Here is a 26191-nt window from a genome sequence, read left to right on the forward strand (position 1 = left end):
CATTTATTGATATGAGCATGTGGTTTTTATTCTCTATATTTTTTATGTGGTATATCATGTATATTGATTTATGGATACGATACTAACCTTGCATTCCTGGAATAAATTGCACTTGATTTTTCCGTTTGATCTTTTTAATGTATTGCTGGATCAGGTTTGCTAATATGTTCATCAGGGATATTGGGTTATAATTTTCCTTCTTTGTACTGTCTTTATCTTGTTTTGGAATTAGGATAATGCTTACTTCATAAATGAGTTTGGGAATCTTCCCTCCTCTTGAATTTTTTTGAATAGTTTGAGAAGGACAGGTGTGAGTGCTTTTTTGAATGTTTGGTAAAGTTCACCTGTGAAGCCATCAGTAAAATTCACCTTTTGTTTGTTTGGAGTTTTTTTTATTACTGCTTTAATTTCAGTAGTTGTAATCTGTCTTTCAGATTCTCTGATTCTTTCTGATTCAGTTTTGGAAGATTGTATATTTCTAGGAATTTATCCATTTTATCCAGACTTCATTTTGTTGACATATAGTTCAAAATATTTTCTTATGATCCTTTGTATTTCTTTGGTGTCTGTTGTTACTTCTCTTTCATTTCTGATTTTATTTATTTGGGTCCTCCTTTTTTCTTGATGAGTCTGGTAAAGGTTTGTCAATCTTGTTTATCTTATCAAAGAACCAGCTCTTGGTTTCATTGGTCTTCTGTATTGATTTTTAGCTTCTATTTTGTTTATTTATGCTCTGATCTTTTTTATTCCCTTTCTTCTACTTACTTGGGGCTTTGTTTGTTCTTCTTTTTCAAGTTCATTTAAGTGAAAAATTAGATTGTTCATTTGATATTTTTGTTTCTTGAGATAAGCTTGTAATGCTATGAATTTTCCTCTTAGGACTGCTTTCTCTGTGCTCTATAGATTTTTGGCTGTTGTGTTCTCATTATTATTTGTTTCAAAGTATCTTTTGATTTCTTACTTGATCTTACTGTTACCCCTTTCATTTTAGTAACATGTTATTTAGCCTCTATATCTTTGTATGTTTTTTTAGGTTTTTTTTTCCTTGTGATAGATTTCTAGTTTAATACCATTATGGTCAGAAAAGATGCTTGATATGATTTCAGTCTTCTTAAATTATTGAAATTTGTTTTGTGTCCCAAAATGTGGTCTATCCTAGAAAATGTTTCATGTGCACTTGAAAAGAATGTATATTTTGCTGCTTTGGAATGAAATGCTTTGAAGATATCAGTTAAATCCATCTGATCTAGTATGTCATTTAAGGCTGCTGTTTCCTGGTTCATTTTCTGTTTATGGGATCTATCCATTGATGTCAATGTGGTGTTAAAATCCTCTATTTTGATTGTATTACTGTCAATCTCTCCCTTTATGTCAATCAAGATTTGATTTATATATTTAAGTCCTCTTGTGTTGAGTGCATAAATGTTTACAGGGTTATATCCCTTGTTGGATTGCTCACCTTTATCAGTAGATAGTGTCTTTCTTTATCTCCTACTATAGCCTTTGTTTTAAAGTCTGTTTTTTTTTTCAGACATAAGTATAGTTACACCAGATTTTTAAAAATTTCTATTTGCAGCAAATAAAAAATCCCTGATACTGATGGTTTCCATTGATATGGTAAGTGGGCAGGGAAGCTGCAATCATTATATCCCCCAAAAATGGGATTGGAAGCAAGATACTATGAAGGTAACAAAACTTAAGTCACAGGACATTTTTCTTGTATGAACCCCTTCTAAGGCTCTGTGAAGTGGGCTGAAATGTGTTCACAGTGTTAAAGGTTGGAGGAGGGAGTGTAACTTGCAAAAGCAAGATATTTAAACTGTGATTGGTTAAGACTGCTGTCTCCTTCAACTCTGACTTCCCTTCTGACATGTGTCCTGTGTTCAATGACATTGGGATGATTTAAGCTATTTTTTTTAGATCCATAGCTCTAATAATACTATAATCACCAAGTTATCATAGTATGAGGTTGAAAGTTTTGAAGTGTCCCAGAGATGAATAACATTTTTTATTTGATAAATGATATCAGAGAAAAGACTGATATTTTCTATTATCTCTATAGAAAATATTACACTTTTTTTTTGGTCATGGGAATAGTCATGCAAAGAGTATGCAGCCAAAAATGCAGGGGGGAAAAAATCATAGATCCTTGTCAGTTAGTTAATATGAATTTACTAGGGGTGAAACAGAGAGGATATGGAATCTTAGTTCATGATAGCAAATGCCAAATCCATATGTGCTCTAGTTGTTTGTATCTGGCCTTGTAAATGATTATAGGCAGGAAACATACCTTTCCTCCATGTGTATCTAGGAGAGAACCCAATATTTTGGTAAAATGACTGTACTTAAATGTTTATTGATTTAATACAACATCCCTTTTCTGGCCATAAATCACTTTCATTCTTTCTTTGGCTGTTAATATACTGTGAAAATTAGCTCTGAAATAAATATAAACAGTATTTACTTCAAAGACCTTATAAGGCTATGAATTGGATGTGTTTTCTTTCTTTTTTCACTACCACCCCTCCCTAAATGTTGGAAATGTCCCTCCTGCATCTGTATCACCTTGACTTTGCCATCCTGTCTTTTTCAGACGTCTAGATTACCTGCTGGAATGCTGGTGGGTCTGATCTTCTCTGACTTATTCCATTGCTTTCATTTATTTCCCAAATTTGGATCCTTGCTTTACTTTTCTCTTTTCCCCTTAGGACCTCCTAAGATCTGTACTGTTGTTTCCAACTACCATCTCTGCAGTGATGATTTAGTTGTGGGAGCTAATAAAACTTTACTGCAATTTAAAAGGGTGACTGAAGATGTTTGGCAAGTGCTGAATATTCACCTATGTTATTGCTAACGTTACCAGTGAAATCCAGCCTGTTATAAATTGGAGGGTCCTTTCTAAAGATTAGAGGGAATCTGGAAAGAGTTAGTGTTGCTAAAGTTTTTGTGCATGGTGCCAGATTTTAAAAGCTGTATAATGTTGAAGTTTTACCACCTCTATAAAGAGTTTTCCAATAATTTTAGTCCACATTGATGGCTCCTCTTTTTGACTGCCCGAAGCACATTTTGTTACCAGCATTTATGCCATGTGGAACCTCTGAAATAACTGGGCCTTTAAAATCCTCCAATTTATCTCCTCATTGAATGCACTTAAAGCTCTATTATACGACATTTGAATGTACGCTTCCAAAAGCTTCTTGTTTTTGAATATGTTGTTAGTTCAGAGAAGGCTATTTGGAACCCTGGAAAATACGATAAGATCTTGAACACTTCACTTTTAAATCAACACATAATCAGAGCAGAGATATACAAAAGGCTCCTTTTAGTAGCTGAATGGCCTGGAGGTAAGGTGAAACTTGCCTGTAACTTGACTACATGTTAAAATATTTAGATAGTGTGTCAATCAGAATGGGTACAAATCAACATGGGAGCCCAAGGACAGTTAAGTCATTACGGGAAGTATTTGCAGTGCCTACCCAAGTTCTGTCTAAAAGTGAGGGAGCCTCACTCAGTTGAGTTATGGTGTATTTGGTGCTATTTGGTCCTGATTAGTGAAGAAAAAAATTTTTTTCTGTAAACCATGAGATTTCCCATCTCATGGATAAGGCACTTCTATTGAGAGATTAGTCTGCCAAATGCTATTGTGCTTAATGCATGGAATTACTTCCTCTGTCTTGTTTCTAAATTCAACAAGCACATGACAGTACAGTAGATTTACATTTAACTATAGGGAGCCATCTTAAACCAGGACATAATTTAAAAATTGTATATAGTTATGCTTGAAATCTGTTTCCCTGGCCTGTTGGCTCAGTGGTAGAGTGTCAGCCCGGGATGTGGATGTCCCGAGTTCAATTCCCAGTCAGAGCACACAGGAGAAGTGCCCATCTGCTTCTCCACCACCACCACCCCCGCTTCTCTCTTTCTCTCTCTCTCTCTCTCTCTCTTCCCCTCCTGCAGTCATGGCTCGATTGGAGCAAGTTGGCCCTGGATGCTGAGGATGGCTCCATGGCCTCTGAGTCAGGCTCTAGGAAGAGCTCATTTGCTGAACAATGGAGCAATGCTCCAGATGGGTATAGCATTGCCCCCTAGTGGGCTTGCCAGGTGGATCCCAGTTGGGGTTCATGCTGGAGTCTGTCTCTGCCTCCTGGCCTCTCACAGAATAAAAGAAGAAAGAAAGAAATCTATTGAATTACTTTAAATTACTAAGACCTAGGTAGGCCGTTATGATAGCTCAAAATCTAATATATTTATTTCCTTCTCCCTCTCCCTCCCTCCCTTCCTTAACCTGTTCCCCTTTGCTCTCCTCTCTATTCCCTCTTTCCTTTTTTCCCTCTTTTATTCTTTCTATGGGCCATTTGGAATCTAAGATTTCTTTCAATCTTAAGAATGAAGAGTAATGGGTATCCAAAGAACTTCGCCCTATATTACAATATTACAGTGGTTAAGAGCGTGAGGTTTGCAGTCCTATGTCTTTGTTTGAATCTTGAACTTACTAACAATATGTTAATTACTTACTTTAAAATGCCAATAGTTAGAGGTTATGAAAAAAGTCAAATGAGGTAAAATTTGTAAAGATGCTTGCGTGGGGTTTGCATGTGAGTTCTATTTATATGGTAGCCATCCAATTATAATTTGGGTTCCAGAATAAGTTTGCCTCTAGAAGCCAATGGAGAAGTCATGTAGTCATAAATATTGTGATTTCTCCTCCTTGTGAATGTGTGACTTGACATTATCAATTGTGGGGGTTCAGTGCATATGTGACTGCCCCAAAGAAATGATTTTTCTACGCCAAGTTCATCTAATCTCAGTTGAAATTAGGTTCCTGAATTTAAGAACAGATCTTAGACCCTAGGAAATTCTTCTTGGGAATGAAGTCTATATTTTAAGGTCTTTTGGAGAGATCTTGCTAATTTTAATTAAGTGTACGCTGTAGGGGACTAATAGGATTTTTATATGTCAAGTGTAAACCATATCATCTTGTGTTTCAACTTTCAGTAAAATGGGGGTCGGGCTGAGATCAGAATGTACAAATACCTAACTTTTCTCGGTCATTATAAATTAAAATTTGTTTTGGTACCCGGAAAGCCTTTAACTTCAGAGTCTCTTATCTTAATTATGTATTTAACGATGTTAAACAAACAGTTGAAAAGAGCATGAGATGCAGAATTCCTTGGCAGTGTGAATTATTTCATGTCTCAGTTGTCTATTTTAAATAAGATGTTAAAATACTTTTAAAAATTAACAATGTAAAAGACTTTTCTTTCAAAGAGATGGTACCTCTGTAAAGCTGATTTTGTAAAACTCCCTTTCTATATCTTTTTTTGCAAATCTAGTCAAACCATGTCACAAATCCTCCTCCCGTGTACTGTGCATACGTATAAAATTCTTCATAGTATACAGTTAGCCCTCCATATCTGCAGGTTCTGTATCTGAAGAGTCAACCAACTGTGGACCAAAAATAGCCCCCACAAAAAAAAGTTGACATTGTTAACTTTTAAAATAAAACTTTTATATTTTAAAAGTTTTTAGTAGACCTAAAAATATAATTAGGCCTACTATAGTTATTTCTGTACAGAACATGTACAGATTTTTTTTTGTCATTATTCTTTAAACATCTGGTGTAACAACAATTTACATAGCATTTACCTTGCATTAGGTATTATAAGTAACCTAGAGATGATTTAAAGTATAGGAGAGGATGTAAGCAAATGCTATGTCATTTTATAGAAGAGACTTGAGCATCCGTGGATTTTGGTATCTGGGGGAGGATCCTGGAACCAATCCCCTGTGGATGCCGAGGGACATTGTATATTGAAATAAAAAGAAAAGCTAACTTTGATAGTGCTCAAGTATCTCCTTAACTAACGATTACCTTTTTTACTCATAAAGAGCCTTGAGCAAAGACTGGACTCTTTCCAGCTTCCACTGTAGCCAGGAGTGAGAGCACAACCAGTCTCTGTATGTAGGCACGTGTGTGTGTATGTGTACGTGCAGATGAATGGATGTATGCAAAGGTATGCATTTATGCACTTATATATTTTTAAAATTCTTTTTTCTATCATAGCTAGAAAGAGTTTTAATGAGATAATTGGGTTCACTGGGATTTTCCATTCTAAAATAGGTGTTTGGTAGGGGGGAAAATGATGAAATAACAAAAGCACCCAAGCAAACAAAACAGGATTCAGATAAAGACATACATGAAACAGCCAATCTTTTATTTTTAATTTTATGTTTTTCCAACTTTATTGGGGTATAATTGACAGAAGAATTTTTAAAGTTCACATCGTGGTCATTTGATGTATGTGCATCTTAGGAAAGGACTCCCGCCATCCAGATCATCCAGATCATGATTGTATTCATTGCCTCACATATTTTATCTTTTTAAAAATTATTATTATTTTTGGTGATAACATGTAAGTTCCACTCACTTAGCAAATTTCAGTTGTTCGATACAGTGTTATCGGCATGGTATCATTTATGCATGGGACCTGAAAAAGGAAAGTCAAACTCATAGAAATAGATTAAAATGATGGTTGCCAGGGCCTGGGGTTAGGGGTAATTGGGAGAGGTTGGTAAAAAGGTACCAACTTTTAGCTGTAAGATTTAATGTACAAAAGTCTGAGGATCTAATATACAAAATCAATCTTCTATCTTTTTATTATTATTATTATTTATTTTTTCCAAAGTTAGAAGCAGGGAGGCAGTCAGACTCCCACATGCACCTGACTGGAATCCACCTGGCATGCCCACCAGGGGGCAATGCTCTGCCCATTTGGGGCATCACTCCATTGCAGCCAGAACCATTCTAGCACCTGAGGCAGAGGCCACGGAGCACTCCTCAGCATCCGGGCCAACTTTGCTCCAATGGAGTCTTGGCTGCGGGAGGAAAGGAGAGAGAGAGACAGGAAGGAGAGGGGGAGGGGTGGAGAAGCAGATGGGTGCTTCTCCTGTGTGCCCTGACCGGGAATTGAACCCAGGACTTCCACACGCCAGGCTGATGCTCCACCGCTGAGCCAACTGGCTAGGGCCTATATTTTTATTATTTTAAATAATTATCTTTTGACTAGTTGAATTTCCTCACTCATTCATATACACATTGAAGTTGTGATATGAAGATATACTTTGATACTTCAAAATAGCTAACAGGAATGATTTCATTCTTCAAATATGTCTGAAGATTGCTTTTATTTTTTCAGCTGTTGTACATTGGAGAACTTTCATCGCATTGAAGGTGTGGTAGCTTTATATAAGTGTTAAGAGTTCATAGAGTTGAAGTTGAAGGTCACTTTTGTCATCAATCCTCTGTTTTGTCCCCACTGAACCAAAATTTTCCAATGACCTGCCAACTTGTAACTCCTCCTGCAACCTATTTTCTCTGTATGAGCTGGATAAAATTGTAGTTCTGCCAGAATTTTCTTTTTTTAAAAAAACCTGTAACATAAAGTTCTTGTTTTATGGTCTAAACAATGAATCATCAACCACACTTGTTTATGAGCACTTACTGTTGGAAAAGCTCACTCTGGAATTTTCTAAATTAAGTAGGCATAAAGCACACAAAAATCAATACAAATGAATATTTATTAGTGGGCAGTCTTTTCAGGAGACCTCAAAGTGTGATCATCTTTGGTGGGTTTTGTAAGATTTGCAAACTCTGAAACTGGTTTTATCAGCACTTGAAGAATGGACCCATTCTCAGGAACAGACTCTTATTAACCACAGTCACATCAGTGTTGCCTAAACTGAGTTGGTAAACTCAGTCGTCTATGATGAGAAATCTAATTCCCATAAATCTAGAACACTTGTATCAATAGAACTAGTACATTTTCTCCTTGTAGGCACACAAACAAGGAGGGCAAATCATCATCAAAGGGAGACTTGTTCTAAGTCTCTATTCTGAGCCATATAAGTTTATCTTCACTGGACAACGTGTTTCCCCTTTTATGTAAGTACTTGGAAGGTAGAGGCTGCAAGGGGACCTTCATGACTTTAGACTCTGTTGGGCATCTTAGCTGAACTCCAGACCCATCTACCTGACTGCTTCCTCTGTGCTTGCACCTGGATGTCTAATAGATATCTCCACTTGGGAATGCCCGAGCTGAGAGTCTACGTTCTCATCCTCATTCCACCACCCCTTTAAATCAGTCTTTCTGCTGTCTTTTTCATCTCAGTTCATGGCAACTGAGGTATCGTTTTCGGACCCTACATCTGGTCTTCAGTGATCCCTGTCAAGTCAGGCTTCAGCAAACATCCGGAACTGGCCACTCTTGCCACCCACTGCCACAGCCCTGGTCTGGTTACTGTTATCTCTCAGCTGGATTGTTGTAGTAGTTTCGTATCTGATTTCCTTGCTTCTGACCTTACACCCTCTACAGTCTGGTTTCAACACCGAGGCTAGAGTGATCCTTTTAACACCTGTCATATCATGTAACTTCTGAGCTATCCAGGTTTAGCTTGAATCTACTGTCTAAAAACAGGGATATATAGGATCAGTACCTCACACTTACTCTTGAAATAAAAATGAGTAGCAGGGTATATATGATTATGCACCTAATGTATGTGACTGGGAATTCTCTGAATTAATGTCTATGTAGAATATAATGTTTCTTAAAGAGAAAGTAATAAAATGTTCTAATTTGAAGCCTATCTGCATTGTTAAAACTCAACAGTAATAAGAGCAATAGTTTAGACTTTAAGAAAACAAAAGATATTTTTTTCCAAAAGGGCTCTTTGACTGACACTGTTTAAGATTACTAAGACATGGTGATATTAAAAAGCAGACCACCTTTTAACCAGTTTTATTATTATTTTTAAATTCTGCACCGACACTGTCCCTTTATCACCTTCATCCAAGGTGCACAAGTCACTTTGCCACCTCTTATGATATTCTTGGCTTGGGCTTTATACTGTAAGTAACTGGGAAGGATAGAAATATTTTGAATACAAAAGTACCTCACAGTTTAGAACTGTAAATTGAGCATTTATATTCTGACCTTGGCTATTTCTTACTTGGAGGCAGAAGCTAGTTAATTGTCTTTTCATGTCTGTCCCATTTTTCCAACTAGATTGCCATGTCTCATAAGGCTGGAAATGTGTTTCTATTTCTTTTATTTAAAATTTTATTTATTTATTTTAGAGAGAAAGAGCTGGGGGAAGGAGCGGGAAGTATTTGCTTCTTGTATGTGCCTTGACAGGGGAAACCCAGGGTTTCAAACTGGCAACTTCGGCCCTGGCCGGTTGGCTCAGCGGTGGAGCGTCGGCCTGGCGTGCGGGGGACCCGGGTTCGATTCCCGGCCAGGGCACATGGGAGAGGCGCCCATTTGCTTCTCCACCCCCCCTCCTTCCTCTCTGTCTCTCTCTTCCCCTCCCGCAGCCAAGGCTCCATTGGAGCGAGGATGGCCCGGGCGCTGGGGATGGCTCCTTGGCCTCTGCCCCAGGCGCTAGAGTGGCTCTGGTCGCGGCAGAGCGACGCCCCAGAGGGGCGGAGCGTCGCCCCCTGGTGGGCGTGCTGGGTGGATCCCAGTCGGGCGCGTGCGGGAGTCTGTCTGGCTGTCTCTCCCCGTTTCCAGCTTCAGAAAAATACAAAAAAAAACAAAAAACAAAAACAAACAAACAAACAAAAAAAACTGGCAACTTCAGCATGCCAGGTCGACACTTTGTCCACTGCACCACCACAGGTCAGACCCTCAGTATGTTTTAAAAGCTCCTCCAGGTGAATTTAATACGCAGTGATGATTACTATCCTGGAGGGAAATCTTTATTATACACTGCTCTCAATTTTTTTTTGTTTTTTAAAAATTAATTTTAATGGGGTGACATTGATAAATCAGGGTACATATGTTCAGAGAAAACATCTCCAGGTTATTTTGACATTTGATTATGTTACATACCCCTCACCCAAAGTCAAATTGTTTCTATTTCTTTGCTATTCCTTATAATATCCTGTACTATCCTTTATATGCAATGATGCTCAATAAATAGTGACTGGCTACTATAGGGTAGAAATGAGCTTGAAGCTGGGGAGAAAGGCTCTCTGGTTATTCAGAGGAGCGTTTCTTAGCCGGATCCGAGTTGAGTGAAGGCTGGCTCTGCTCCCATGAAGGGCTTATCACAATTGGTTGTCTTGGAAATGTAGCAGGTCTTTTTCACATCACCTACAATCTAGATTTAAAAGATTTATATAATTTAATTCTTGACCGTTCAACTAGTGATAAAATATACGGCTCATCAAATCATTATTTTGCATGTTCTTTCTCATTAAACAACAAAAATACAAATACATGCATCATTACAAACCGTATCTAACACTTTACTATATTTCTGTTTTCCCACCAAAAGGACAAAGGCTATTCTAGGGAATTTCATTTGGATATCATTCATCACATTTAAAATATCTTCCAAATTGCATCAAAAGATTGAAATACCTAGGAATAAATTTAACCAAAAAGTGTAAGACCTGTACACTAAAAATGATAACACATCAATGAAATAAATTACACATAAATGCAAAGATAGTTCCTGCTCACGATTGGAAAAAGTAATATTATTAACATTTCCATACTACCCACCACAATGTACAGAATCAGTGCACTCCCTATCAAAATTTTAGTGGCATTTTCTACAGAAATAGAGCTAACCATCATAAAATTTGTATGGATGTACAGAAGACCCGAACTACCCACAGCAGTCTTGAGCAAGGAGAACAAAGGTGGAGGCATCATGCTTCCTCATGTCAAACAATATGGCAAAGCTAAAGTAAAAAAAGAAAAAGAGAAAAATACTCTTCTAAACATAGCTTTTCTTTCAAGGACTGTTCTCAAAGGTATATACAAAAATTGACTTCCCTTCAATTTCTATATTACTATTCTGTTTCATAACACATAATAATGTATGCTGCTTTTGTGGTTTGAAACAATATTTGCATCTCATTCTAGAGTGGAATATACAATGAACTTATTTTAAAGTATTGAATATTATTTAGGATGTGACATACATTTATATTAATAGAGTATTTCAGGAACACAGGAGCTTATATAAAAAATAACCATTGAGCCTGACCAGGCGGTAGGGCAGTGGATGGAACATTGGACTGGGATGCAGAAGACCTAGGTTCGAGACCCCGAGGTCGCCAGCTTGAGTGCGGGCTCATCTGGTTTGAGCAAGGCTCACTGTTACATCCTGGCGAGATAGGCCACAGCAGACACAAAGTAAATTTTATAAGTTTTATTGCAGACCTGCACAGGGACTGCAGGCAACCCATGCAAGGGAGCACTGCAGCCCCCCAAACCTGCACAGGGATGCAGGTAACCCACACAGGGGAACACTGCAGCCCCCCAAACCTGCGCAGGGACTGCAGCCAACCAAACCTGCGCAGCCAACAAACTGCGCAGGGACTGCAGCCCCCCAAAACCTGCATAGGGACTGCAGCCCCGAGCTTCTAAAATGGCTCCTTTTTATAGGGTGGCTATCTAGGATGAGCAAGCATTATATAGAAGCTGATGTGGCTGTTAGTCATTGGCTAGGGAGGTCGTGCGCAGTTACGGGGGGGGGGGTATTACTCAGTGGAGAATTTCAAACATAAACTTCTGATAAGGGTCTCTGACTCAATGCAGGATGTTGCTGAACTCTTTGTTCTCAACGTCACAGGGACCTTGTACACTCTTGGCAGCCCCAGCATGTCAGTACTCCTTGAATCTAACATTCCCCCATCTCTTTTGGGCATAAATCAAATCCTTGATTCTTCATCAGTGGGGAGAATGGTATAAGGCTGGGGCTCATGAGAGTTTTCTACTTTAGCTGTAGCTATAAGCTAATTAGGTCAGGGGTCCTCCCTAGTATGTGCTGGCACGCTGATAGTGTGCCCTTAGTACTACAAGCTTTACGGAATACTTTCTTTCTGCCTTGCATTTTTCTTCTCTGTACTAACTTCTTACAACTTGCACAAACCTTCTGCAACTTACACAAACCTTCTGCAACTTACACAAACTTTCAACTTTTATGCACTTTCTTATCCAGAAATAACTGGCCTTCATAACAACTTACTATTTCCTTTCCTTTTCAAAAGTACCTCTACACCTTATACCTTCATTTATTAAAACCATACAATTCCTTTCTAGTCAAAACTCTTGATTTTTAAAAACCTTAACCTTCAGCAAAGACTAAGTTAGTACTAAGTAATCCTCTTTTAAAGATTGCTTTTGGAGGTGTCCTTTTCCTAAGTAGCCTATTGGACACATGACCAATATTCACAGATTATTCTATAGTGGTAGCTATGAGCACATACATAACTTTCATTTACCTTGTAGCTTCTCTCTCAGCCAAGGGACTTACACCCCCTTTCTGTATGACTCATAGCAGTGCATGCATCAAACCTTAAGATGACTTACTTGGCTTTCCTTTACCTTAGTTTCCCTCCCTCCCCAAAGTCTCCATGCGTGGACCAGTTAACTTCTGGTTTGTGGCTGAAGCAGGGCATGCTGTCCTTCTCAGGGTCAGCTTACAAGGGTTGGCGGGGTCAGTCTTCGCTGTCCACAAAGGTGTCTCTGCTGGGACTGCAAGCTTCAGCCGGCTGCGGTGGACCCAGGCGGGTATGCCTTCTACCTTGGCAGTAGTGGGAGTGGTCAGGTTCATGGTGTCTGGACCCGTCTACGTGGGAGTCAGTCCTTGGGTGGTGTACTGCTAGAAGTGCCTCTTGGACAGTCTTTGAACAGTTTGCTGAGTAACCTATAAAACCTGTAAGTACTTAGGGAAAGGGTGTTACATTTCTACACTTTGCAGTTAGAGTTTAAGTCTTAGTGACTTCTGCTTCTAGCTGGAATTAGCAGCAGGTCCCAGCCTATAATAGGCATGGGGCATTGAGATAAAGAGAAATAAAGGAGATACTAAGCATTAAATAAAGCAATAAAATCAGACTGTCAATACCCATAGTAGAGATCTTTGAGGGATAAATAAAACTTAAATATTCAAGCAAGGCATAGTAGATGGCCCTTGTGTTATTAGCTTATCTGCTACTTGGAAGAAATACCTTAGGCTCCTGAACGATGTCCTTAGGCCTTCAGTGGCAATTCCCAGCATGCTGGGCAAGGTCAGGTCACAGGTAGCTGGAGCAGGGCTAGAAGAGACTGAACCCTCCCTCCATGGAGCAAGGGGGCAGCTTACCTTCTCGTGTCCCTCTTTCCACAGCATAGACGTGTCCCTTGATGGGGCCGGGAAGCCTGGCAGGCTTCAGTTCAATGACCTTTCTTTCCACTCTGGAGCAGGGCCTTGATCACATGCTATGAAGCGCCTTAGGGCGCTGGAGCCAAAAGTTGGTATTTCCTGACTTCTTTTGGGCCTTATTTGCCTTTTCTGTTACTTCCTTGGTCATTATAGACCTTAAAAGCCATGCTCAGAAGATCTCACTGAGGGGCTTGACTAGGAGAGCAAAATTGGGAATCCTGTATTTAAAGAACCCTAAGGCAGTGGGTTTAGAAGGGGCTGTATTCTCTAAATCTTCTCCTCAGGTCTGGCTCCAGATAGGAGGTGCGGATTCCCCGGAGCCAAAGCAGAGGAGGGCAGGGGCTGTAGCAAGTTGATGATAACCTCTAGCTTACTGCACTGTTATCTTTTCCCTTACCAAGCAGAGGCTCAGCCCTTGAGCCGGTGCCCAAGGGGGAGGGGCAAGTGCCTGAAACTGTGAGGGGAGCCTGATGCTTCTCCTGCAGCCAGCTGCAGCCTGGCTGCCTTTTCTTTTTCTACCTCTGCTGCTATACTGGGCTGCATACTCACCATGCCACCTGCCTGCAGGTGGGTGCTGGTGATAGTACGCTAGACTCTCTTTGTTTTCTATGGGTCTAGCAATCCTTGGTTTGGCCAGTCTGCTCTTAAGTTGGCCATTCTAGTAGCAGACAAACAAACCAAATATGCACACAAAACAAACAAAACTTCTAAAACAAAACCAAAGGGAGAAGGCAGCGTCCTGCGTTCTCCGACTGACCAGGTGGGGAGAAATCAGGTGGCGTCCCGCCTGCTCCACTACACCCTTTTCTAACCAGAGCTCTGTTTCCAAATATTCAAAGAGGAAGCTTCCTTACCAAACAGTCTCAAGACTCCAAATGTTTCAAATCAGCCAAATTCCATTTCAAACGGCAACTGCCGGAGGCTGGCCAGCTACCAACGTCTGCTGCAGCCCACTCCGTGAGGAGGGGTCTTACACAGCCAATCTCGCTGGGGCCTCCATGTGTTACATCCTGGCGAGATAGGCCACAGCAGACACAAAGTAAATTTTATAAGTTTTATTGCAGACCTGCACAGGGACTGCAGGCAACCTATGCAAGGGAGCACTGCAGCCCCCCAAACCTGCGCAGGGATGCAGGTAACCCACACAGGGGAACACTGCAGCCCCCCAAACCTGCGCAGGGACTGCAGCCAACCAAACCTGCGCAGCCAACAAACTGCGCAGGGACTGCAGCCCCCCAAACCTGCATAGGGACTGCAGCCCCGAGCTTCTAAAATGGCTCCTTTTTATAGGGTGGCTATCTAGGATGAGCAAGCATTATATAGAAGCTGATGTGGCTGTTAGTCATTGGCTAGGGAGGTCGTGCGCAGTTACGGGGGGGAGGTATTACTCAGTGGAGAATTTCAAACATAAACTTCTGATAAGGGTCTCTGACTCAATGCAGGATGTTGCTGAACTCTTTGTTCTCAGTGTCACAGGGACTTTGTACACTCTTGGCAGCCCCAGCATGTCAGTACTCCCTGAATCTAACACTCACCAGCTTGGACCCAGGTTTGCTGGCTTGAGCAAGGGGTTACTCGGTCTGCTGTAGCCCCATGGTCAAGACACATATGAGAAAGCAATCAATGAACAACTAAGGTGTCGCAACGAAAAACTGATGATTGATGCTTCTCATCTCTCTCCGTTCCTGTCTATCTGTCCCTATCTATCCCTCTCTCTGATTCTCTCTCTGTCCCTGTAAAAAAAACCAAAAAACAAACAAAACCCCCCCCCAAAAAACTCCATTGAGCCATAATCACTCTGGTTAGGTATTTTTTAAAGGTATAGGAACTCTTTCAAAAATCAGTTTTCTTATCTATAAAATGAGAAGCTGGATTAGATTGTCTCGAAGGCCCTTTAAGATATCAATGACCACAAATCAATAGAGAACCATTTTTATATTAAAACTTTTAAGGTACAACTGATGGTTCCTTAGTGATTTGAAACAGTTCTTATGTTTGTAAAAAGGCACAAATGCAAAGCCTCTTACATTATTCCGGTTTTATTCCACTTGTCATTATGATAGAAGGCCATTTCCAATCTCATGAGGACATTTCTCATGGTTAGACAGTTTAAGTATTTTTTTTTCTTAAACGTGGCAACATGAAAGGTTAGGACCCTCAATTACGGTGATTCTGTAGTTTACAGTGGTCTTGTTTCATTCATATGTATTTTCTAATAAAATGGGCTGCAACTGTTTTCAATTTGATTTTTTTCCCTTTTAAGTGGATAAAAAAGTTATTTGAGACTCTTGACAGAAGTCTGTTCTGTATCTTTCCCAACTAGTAATATTATGATACATGATAATCCCTTTGTGAAAGCCTCATAAATGTTGATGAATTGGAAACGGTATTAAGAGCAAATCAGAGCCTGCTTATATTCCATACCATTTGAGCACACTTGCCCTATGAAAATATGACTAAATTAGAAAATTTTCCATTTTCATAAGAAGGCCTAGACCTAGTGACTTCCATACGGAGCTGGTAGGCAACAACGTAGACTTCCCGTGATATGTTCTAACTTCCCTCCCTTGGGTTTGAAGGAAAGATATACTTGAGATATATCATACTTTTATTTTATTTTTTTTTACTTTTTTTAAAATTAATTTTTAGAGAGGAGAGAGAGAGAGAGAGAGAGAGAGAGAGAGAGAGAAGGGGGAGGGAGGAGCAGGAAGCATCAACTCCCATATGTGCCTTGACCAGGCAAGCCCAGGCGACCTCAGCATTCCAGGTCTACGCTTTATCCACTGCTGCGCCACCACAGGTCAGGCTATATCATACTTTTAAAGAAGGATGTATAAAAATGATTTTTACTTCCATTTCTCCTTAGCACTATTGCATTTCATTGTTAAACCTGAGATATTATACAATTCTTGTATTCTAATTCTTTTCCTCCTTTTCAGTTGAGAATTATTTATGGCCATGTTATGTGTCTCACCCTTAAATGTTGTTTCTTTCAGTTTCTCTCGAGCTTTGCTCTCTGTAGTCTCTACATCAGGCATTATCCTAAAAATTATTTATTTTCAGTCAAATTTAGTAGCTGCTTTCTCAGACAAGTCAGTCCTTCCCATTTCCTTGAGTTAGCCAGCCATGTTCTACATTTAAGACATAAAGATGTCAACAGTCTGGTTATTAAAATATGTGTCCTAATTATTGTAAAATATTAGTTCCAATCAGCCTGATTTCTGTAGCCCTGTGGGCATATTTGATAAGTAGAATGAGCCATACATTTTGGTTCAAGCATAATGTATCACTCAGAATTCTGTTTTTTCAAAATATGCCATCTGCTTCTTTAGACAATTATGTTGATATGTGCTTTATTTCATATGTAAAATTCCAGGTGCTTTATAAGGTGAAAACTTGAGGAAATCTATTATTTGATTTATGGGATAATTAACTGTAATGCATAGCTTTGGGTTTTTTTTTCTGTTTAATTCATCTATGATACCTCTAAAAGTGGTCTTTGTAAAATACCACTTTCATTGTGTTATTCCTCTGCTTAAACCCTTCCGTATTTTTCACTGGCTCTTTGGAATAAAATCCCAATGTCATAGCCTGACTTTGTGACAATACATAGTCTGTCCCTGACACAGCTTCCACCTCATCTTCTGCTTCCCCTTTTCCTGAACACTTAACAGCGGCCAGTTGGATTCAGTCATGTTTCCAACACATTAGGAGTACTTCTGTCCCTGTGTGGTTTCTCAAGTCCCCTCTTCCACATGGAATGACTTGGCCTCTCTTTTTCAGTCACAGAAATCTTATCTGACTTTCCTGGATGAGATTTTTCACTTTGCCTGTGAAGCTATGATTGAGATACTCAATTAGGGGACAATTAGGGGATTTAGTTAGAAAAGGGAAGAACACATTTGAATATCTACTGTGTGGCAAGTATTGTCCTGGACACTTTACATACATTATTTCTACAAGGGACCCATGTTTCATGGGTCCCAGGCCATTCTTTTATTTATGATGATGTCATTATCATTATTGTGACCACTGCATGGACATTGGTATATATCCCATCTTTATCCTGAGTGAAGCATGACGCTTGATTTTGGGTATACACAGATGAAGGAAATGTGGTTCTTGATCCTGAAAGAAAGGCAGGAAGATTTATTAAAAATAAATAATGTGTAATATGTGCAAAAAATTCAGTGAATACTACTAGTTGGCTGAGCTAACCGGCCTGGGCCCAAATACTACTAGTTAAGAGAAGAAAAGTTGTTAGCAAATATTGACTAAAATTATGCTCATCAGTACTTAGTATTGAGAGAGCACCGTGGCCCTGGTTGGATAGCTCGGTTGGTTAGAGCATCAGACTGAGGTTGCCGGTTTGATTCCCGGTCAGGGCACATACAGGGACAGATTAATGTTTCTGTCTCTCTCTCTCTCCCTTCCTCTCAAGAAAGGAAGGAAGGAAGGAAGGAAGGAAGGAGGGAGGGAGGGAGGGAGGGAGGGAGGGAGGGAGGAAGGAAGGAAGGAAGGAAGGAAGGAAGGAAGGAAGGAAGGAAGGAAGGAAGGAAGGAAGGAAGAACACCTTGAACAATAAACATTTGTTTTATGAATATCAGCATTGCCTCACATTGTTAGATGTATAATATATCTTAGTCACTTTCCTCATCTTTGAGGACAGAAAAAAGGGATACTTCTTATAGAGTGAAGATATTGCACAGTATTTGTTGTCTGATTGATTTGTGGCAACTGCTATTGCAATAAAAAATGTTTTTGTTTATTTTGAATAACTTGACTGTAACTTAATATCCAGCCCTGTTTAGTGTTTTATGCATAATTCTGAGGGACATTGTTCATGCCAATATATTGTCTTGAAGGGTAAATGAACCAGAGAAAGATCTGTGATGGATTAAAGATGATCACGATTAGAATTAATTGTAATAAGTTCAGCTAAGCAGTACTTGTTCAGACAGGCACTTTTTGTTGATGGGGAGCCCTATTTGAATGGGGAACCTGTAAACTGAAACTTCCTTGTTTATAGTCAGGCGTCAACTCCCTTTTACAACCCAATTCCTTAACATTTTCCAAAAGACTACTTTTCAAAAATACACTGTTTAAAATGGCTGTAACCTGAATCATTTTTCTAGTTTTCAAGAATATAATGGTTACCTTTTCTGTTATCTTTAGTATTTATTTTATTATAAAAATGAATATTTGCTGACATTACCATTGTTTTTGAATAATATACTCCAATATATATGTTATAATCTATAATGTATAACTACAGTATACCCTGGTACAATATATATAATATATTGAAATTGGATTTCATAATTTGCTAATTATTTTTTATAAATTGGATTTTTGAAAGAAATCGAGAAAGAGAGAGTGGAGAGAAAAATTATCTTTTGAGAAATATCAAACAGACTGTAATATCTCTGCATGTTTCACTTACCTGGTTTGGGACACTGTAATCTCATCTGTACTGTATATTATTCCAGTAAAGAAAACTTGAAACTTGACCATGAGTCAGACTAGTATTTTATTCCGAATCTACTACAATTCCTAGATAGAGGGAAAAGTTTGTCTTCACTGTCACAGAAATAAACCTGAAACCAGTGCCTTGCCTGAGTCACGTGATTAACCAAAGCCAACTACTGCCCCGGAAGTCACTGTGGTATGACCTTGTGAATGCGTCTGATATCACTCTCACTCCCACTTCTCTTTTCCTCTTATAGGTGTTAAAATGGGTAGAGGAAGCAGTGCAGGCCTCCAAAGTTCATCTCCTATCTACAGATCATTTGGAACAGGCTGTAAACACGTGGAAAATTCCTTTTGATCCCAGCCTAAAAGAAGTGACTGTGTCTCTGAGTGGCCCTTCTCCAGGGATTGAAATCCGCAATCCTTTAGGTGAGATATGCCCAACCTCATAGAATAAAATGCAAAAGCTATGAAAGGTGAAAGATTTTTTTGCACACTCATGCATGTTAAGTTAACGTTATGAATTAATTCAAAAAGGTCTAGGGAAGATATATAAAAATAAAGCCAACGATTTTTAGCCATAAGTATTGAATTAACATGAGATTCAAAACGCTAAAACTCCTAATAATTTAACAAGTGAACTTGACTCGAAGGAACCACTGAGCTAAAGCCAGCCCCGAAACTCCTAATAATTTCAACTGATCAGTTAGTAATTTAATTGCACCAAACTACCCAAAAGAAAAAAGATGTAAGTTGAACCTGAAATTATATTTTCCTCATCTATGAAGAAATAGTTTACAGTAATTCATTGTGTAAAATTCTGTATTTCATTATTAGTAAGTGAATAACATGAAAAAGCTTTTAAAACAACTCTCTAAATATTTTACTGATTATCTTCTTGATAAGGTTTAATTTTACAGATGGCATTTATTAGAAAAATTTATATTCTTATTAGAATAACATGTTAATTTACTTTGCTTTATTTCTTGGGGTTAAAACCCCAAAATTGGCCTGATTCCATTTTTGGTTGAAAATTACGATAAGACTTACACTGAAAGTAATCAAGTAGAAACAAAAATCTTATTTTTTTCTAATATTTACATTTAGAACTGCCTTTTACCTATTGATATTTGCAAAGCATTTTTATTTCCATTGTGGCTTTAGTATATACATTAAAAAAATGTATTTGTGCCCTGGCCGGTTGGCTCAGCAGTAGAGCGGCGGCCCGGCATGTGGAAGTCCCAGGTTCGATTCCTGGTCAGGGCACATAGAAGAAGCGCCCTTCTGCTTCTCCACCCTTCCCCCTCTCCTTCCTCTCTATCTCTCTCTTCTCCTCCTGCAGCCAAGGCTTCACTGGAGCAAAGTTGGCCCAGGCTCTGAGGATGGCTCCATGGCCTCTGCCTCAGGCACTAGAATGGCTCTGGCCTCAATGGAGCAACACCCCAGATGGGCAGAGCATCACCCCCTGGTGGGAATGCTGAGGGGATCCTGGTCGGGTGCATGCAGTAGTCTATCTGACTGCCTCCCCACTTCTAACTTCGGAAAAATACAAAAAAAAAATATTTGTGGGTATTTAGAAGTGTGGAGGGAGTAACTAGCTTTCTTTATTTAATTTGAGTCTTACAAAATAACTAATCCCTAAAACAAAGCAGAATACAGAATTGTCCTCAAAGGCCACATTGACACTAGCAATCAAATTGAAATTTGCAAAACCTCTTTTTCAGGACTTCTCCACGTTTGACCTTATGAGTTGATTTTTCTGTTGATGTAGCTAGTGTATCATTCTAATAATATCTGTAACAGGAAAGATTTGTGTGTGTCACTACCTGACTACTTAAAAGTACCTATACTCAATGTATTATGTTTCTACTAATTTTAACAGTCATTGACATTGGTGTTGATGTTTAGAAAGTCATTTTTAATGACTATAAAGCTTTTGATACAAACATAAGATTAGTTTGCTTGATTTGTTTATAAAACTGCAGAAGTAGTCCATTAGGAGAGCTACGAGTAAAGTGAATAAACTATTGTTTAATGCCAGATTTGCTTTCTTCTCTTTAAATTCCAACTACCTTATAGTTCAGACCAATCTCAAGTCAGTAGGAGGTGGTTTTATGCTACTTCATTACACTGCCTCCTTTAACTATTCCTCTGACAGTAAAAGCCTCCTCCTGTGCTTGGTGGACCAGTTAAGGTTTTACACTCTGTGCAAAGATATGCCCAGGGCTCTCATGTTATAATACCTTGTGCCATCTCCAAAAGGACATTCATTCTGGTTTACTGTTTTGTCATCTATTACATCTAAATGTCTCTAGTGGCGGCACAGAACTTTTCAGTAGCCGTAATAATTGTTACCTAAGATGGCTTTGGGAATAAGATTATAGTCTGCCAATTGTAATTGTCATTTTAAGATCAAATCGGCATAGCAAATGGGAATCTGTTACTTCCGTTCTAATCTCCAGAAACCCTAAAATTAAGTACTGTTTAGGTATAACTAAAATAGTGTTTTTAGCTACAGAAACAAATGTCCATTAGGTAACTTATACTGGAAATGTATACAGCCTATATACATATTTGAAAGAAAGATTATGCTTGTTTCTTTTATGTCTGTCTTCCAGGGATGCTGATAAAAAAGGGATTTGGCTTGAATGAGCTATTAAATATCCATAATTCTGCCAAGGTGGTGAATGTTAAAGAGCCAGAGGCTGGAATGTGGACAGTGAAGGTACTGTTATTTGATGAAGTCTATTTATTATTTTATTTTGATGTTGGCATGTCCTCTAAAGCGTGTACAATAGTTTACTTATATCTTCTCTTGCAATCATACAGTGCTTTTACTAAGAGGCAGTATACATAGTGCATTTGTAGGACTCCTAGTCATGTGAATTCGGTAGTGTTAGTTTTGATGACCATAAGAGGCATCAGTGCTACCACAAACACTTATAATTCTCAGATAGCTTTTCTGTCATCAGATCTGTAGCTTGTTTCCATTATCTACCTCCTACCTCTAAAGCAATCAGAGATGGAGATAGCAGAGAATGTGGTTAAGGGGCATAGGCTCTAGTAGGGAAGGCCTGGGCTTGAATCTCATTGCCACTTAACTTAAACTCTGTGTTGCTTTGGGATCATAACTACTCTGTGTCTGGCATTCCTCCTCTGTAATGCAGGGACATCAAGAATAGTCCTTTATTTTATTAAATTGTACTGAAAATTAAATTAAGATGATGCAAATAAAACACCAAGCATAGTTCCTGTTACAAAGTAAGCGCTCAAGTACTGTTGGCTGTTGTTACTTGGTTGGTTGCCATTCATTGTTTAACACAAAATGGTATTTGTTGCCTAGAATTACCTAAGTAATGTATATATGTATATTCACGCTAAGATGACATTGTATTTTGACCCTATGGAGGAAAGACCGTATACCGGAAATTCAGAGTGCCGTCAATCTAGTGTCCAGTTCTACTGAAAACTGTGTGTGAGACCCATGGTGGTAGCTGTTCTGAGTGACTTGCCCATGTTTCTCAGACTTTTCCCTGTGCTCTGGCTCACTTTCAACTGCACTGTCTGTATTTCTGTGTGAGAGGTTTTTTCCAGAACAAGAGAAGGTTGTTCTGCTAAAGAATTAAGCCCCTCAGGAGTAGCTTGGAGCCCCACAGGGACACCCAGCCATTGCTGGGGGGGGGGGCAGGATGAAAGCCCGTCCTTAGCTGGCCATACCCCTTTCCCTGTTTCACTTCCCCTCCTCCTAGTAGCAGCGTCTGCTCCTCCCAAATAAACGGCTCATTCTAGGATCCTTCTGGGACGACTCAAATGGAGGTGCCCATTGCATGAGTTACTCTTTTGCTTTCTTGGCTCCTCTGCATAAAAGATGGGATCAGTGGGCTCACGATTTAAATTATAGAGCTGCTGGGGAAGTGTGTGGAGGCTTTATACCATAGAAATTGGAAGTGCCATTTGTGTATTCTGTTTTTTGTTTCTGGTGTCTGTTTTAAAGAATGGTTGACATTTCCACTGTAACTTTATTCAAATCTTAGAATTTCAGTTTTTTATTCTCAGAACTCTGAGCCTTTGTATGGAAAGTAGAAACTGTAATGTTGATTTTATTTTTATTTTTATTTTTGGAGGTGGATAATAAGGCATAAGGGTATAAATGAGAAGGCAATGTGAAATAATAAAATCTGGGAATTTCTTATTGAGTGGATTGGAAATGATTCCATATTCCTGTTTTCTTCACCCAGCTCCTTGCATATAGTAGTTGCTCAATATTTATTGGGTACATTAGATTGTTAACAATGAACTGTTTTGCCGCTATGTTTTAAATAAATGTGGCCAAATTTGATGTGGGAGTCATTTTGACCAACTTGCCTAAAATATGACTGGTGTTGAGTGTGACTTTCTGTGATCACAGTAGGAACGGGTATAAGAAGTTCTCAGTCTTGTGTTTTCTCCAACATTTTAAGCATAACTTAAGCCAGCAGGCTCGAGCTAGCTACCATGTCTACTAAGGCAATCATTGTTGCTTTCTGAATAGAACATTAAGTTATTGATTAGTAACAACTTATTGTGAAGCACTTGAACTTCATTTTTAAGGTGATTTGGATTGCTACCAGAGGTATTTCCTCTAGGATAGAGCCTGTTTTATCTTTTAAGTGCCACACCTACTCATTGTCATCCATTCAATAAACATTTACTAAGTGTCTGCTTTTGGCCATGTCCCCTGATACTTAATGGAAACTAAGTACATTTTAATTGATAATTAGAACAGAGAGGCACTGAGGATTAGGCTGTAAGCGAGGAGGGAGACCATAAGGCGATGAGGTGATGGGAACTGTTTACACAAGTCTCTAAGCTCAGTCTCCTGTACTTAAGAAAACAATAAGAAGACAGTATCTAGTATCATTTTATCTTAAATTTATATCTAGTCCTTACCCAAAAAGCCTCTGGTTCTGATGTTATACCATTTCTAGAGTACAATTAGTGGTAACTAAACAAAGGGTAAGTGTTACGGGACACTGTGAAGATAATAGACGCATGTGCTCCTATGTGAAATACCAAAATAATGTATCAGTTTAATGAGAAGGAAATTGAGCCAAACTTACTGACATAAATATTGCTGCTGACTTTGGATCTTCCTTTTGGATAGAAAGTGAATGATAATGTTTTACATGTGTGCTTTCTCAAGAAGAGAAATGGCTGAGATTAGATAGGATATCCCTGGTGCTATGTCTCAGTGCACTCTGCTAGCTGGAACATGCCTGCCCTATCAGTAGAATTAATGATGGCTTTCTGAATGCTTCGCCTAACAGTTTTTATCGGAAGTATGGAGAACAGTCTATCTGTGTATTTGACCTTACCATGGTGCTTAATGACCAGTTCGATGAGCCTCAACCAGTCTTTCTAGTTCTCTTTGATCACTTGCTTTTACACTCTAGCAAATAAAATTTTGTACTTTGACCCTCTCTCCTACCACATTCTCTTGACCTGTGGTTTCCCTGGAATTCCCTTTCTTCCAGTCTGACTCACAACGGATCCCACTCAGCTCAAATGGCAATGCTGTCAATCAAGCCTTGTCTGACATTTTCTGTCTAAAACGCTCTCCCTCCTTCTGCCTTTCTACAGCAAATTTCCACATTTCCCTTTCAGATCATTTTCCCTCTTGTATTGTATTTATTTCTGTGCAGATTTTATCTTCCTGTTTTACTGCCAACCAGACTTTGTTCTCTGGTATATTAGTATATGTCACAATGCCTGGGAAAGAACTATATAAATATTCATGCACAAAAATGAATCCATTTATTCCAATGATATCCAAGGAAGTAGGTCAGTGGGTTGATTTAGTTAGCCTATAGTTCATATACTAGCACAAAACACTTTAATTTGGTTTAAAATGGTATGAAAGTGGTTTTCTTTTTTCTTCTGTGGTTTCCCTTTGAAACCCTGGTAATTTCTATAACTTACTAGGACACTTTTACTAAACAGAGATAATGAGTCAACTTATCTGTATAATTAATGTAAATGACTCAGATGTTTTCAGTTGCCTCTGATTCAGGTGAGAGCATATTAAAAAGAGGGAACTGAAAAGAATGGGAAATTTTATTACAAATAAAAGAGAAAGTTGTTTTAAGTCCCTAAATTCTCTTTTGTGGGGAAGCTACAAATCCTGGATCTTATTTCTGAGAAGCAGTATAAATTTTCCATTCAGGGAGGTATATCTATATATAGAATATTTGAACATAACCACAGAACTCTCAGGCCAAATTCTGTTTCTGCTCTTTAAGGGAAACACCCTGCAAAGACATTAAGTGGTTGTCAGCACCCAGTGGATTTAGGTGGTACGAACTGTTTCTATTAGTCTAGGATTATCAGTGTGATCATGTAATTTAACACAGCCCCTGGGGTATCTTCCCATTAAGTAAATTTGGATAAACTGTCCTGAGATAATCTCCTAAAGAGAGAAGGGAGTGTACCCAACCACATGATTATATTGAGATTTGGGGACTAGTAGAAATATTTTGGTTTTAGATAACTATGTTGGTTGCCAGAGCCTACTAATGCATTTTCTAAGGATAAGGATATTTTAGAACCCATACTCAAGTGGCATAAGCTTGTTCAGGAATCATAAATAAACCTCCAGTCTACAAAGGACCACACAAGAAGATTATTATGCTGGCATCCGATTATTCTCACCTGGTAACTCTTGTGAATAACCCTGAAGACTACCCCAGGTGTGGTATTTAAATAGATTAGGTGCAGTATTAATTCAGTGTTTTGGGTCAATGGAATGTTTTAGAGATTTTTTTCCTGGAAAATTTCCCAGATGTTTTGGTCTGCCAGTATCAGAGTGTCAACCAAATGGAATGTTTCCTTTTTTAATGAAAGGCTATCTCTACACTTGTGTGTCTACATGTGTATGTTTGTGTGTACATGTACATAAATAAGATTTATTTTATGCTCTAGGTACATTTATCTCCTTACATCACATCTCTTTGAACATACAATGCCCAATAAGAGGGTAGTATTTAAATCTAGCTGACATTATTATATCTTTGTGTCTGGCACAATGCCTAGCCCAAGTTCTCATTAAATATTTGTTTGAAACCATCATATTCTCTAGCAATATACCATTTAAAAACAAATACTTTGAAAAGAGCTGGGCATCTATTTTAATTCAAGATCCACTACTAAATATCTTTTGGACCTTGAAGAAATCACATAACCTTCCTAAGTCTGAGAAAAATAGGGGATGGGGATAATACAGACCTAATATTGTCAAGATCATATTTGGTGTTGGTAAAGTGCTTAAACTGTATCATTTATGAATGATAAAACAATGAAATTCTTCTTGAATATGTGTAAAATGTATCTGTACTTTCTATTAATACAGATATGCATATTTTTTAAACTTTGGGTTTATTTATTATTTTATTAAACATTGAAACTCTTTAGGAGAAATGAGAGCCAGCTTTATTGATCACATTTTAGTTCAATTTATAAAAGGGCAGACTTC

The 26191-nt window shown here is 38.6% G+C and overlaps 1 protein-coding gene across 1 annotated transcript in view; it reads left to right on the forward strand.

The window, feature by feature from the left end:
• HMCN1 (hemicentin 1) overlaps positions 1 to 26191 on the forward strand; it is a 412067-nt gene that overhangs the window by 128610 nt on the left and 257266 nt on the right. Inside the window, exons 5-6 of the mRNA XM_066361732.1 lie at positions 18942 to 19113; positions 21303 to 21409. Coding sequence (XP_066217829.1) covers positions 18942 to 19113; positions 21303 to 21409 — 279 coding nt within the window. The remainder of the gene's footprint in view (positions 1 to 18941; positions 19114 to 21302; positions 21410 to 26191) is intronic.

Source organism: Saccopteryx leptura, chromosome 2 (genome assembly GCF_036850995.1).
Source record: "Saccopteryx leptura isolate mSacLep1 chromosome 2, mSacLep1_pri_phased_curated, whole genome shotgun sequence".
NCBI lineage: Eukaryota > Metazoa > Chordata > Mammalia > Chiroptera > Emballonuridae > Saccopteryx > Saccopteryx leptura.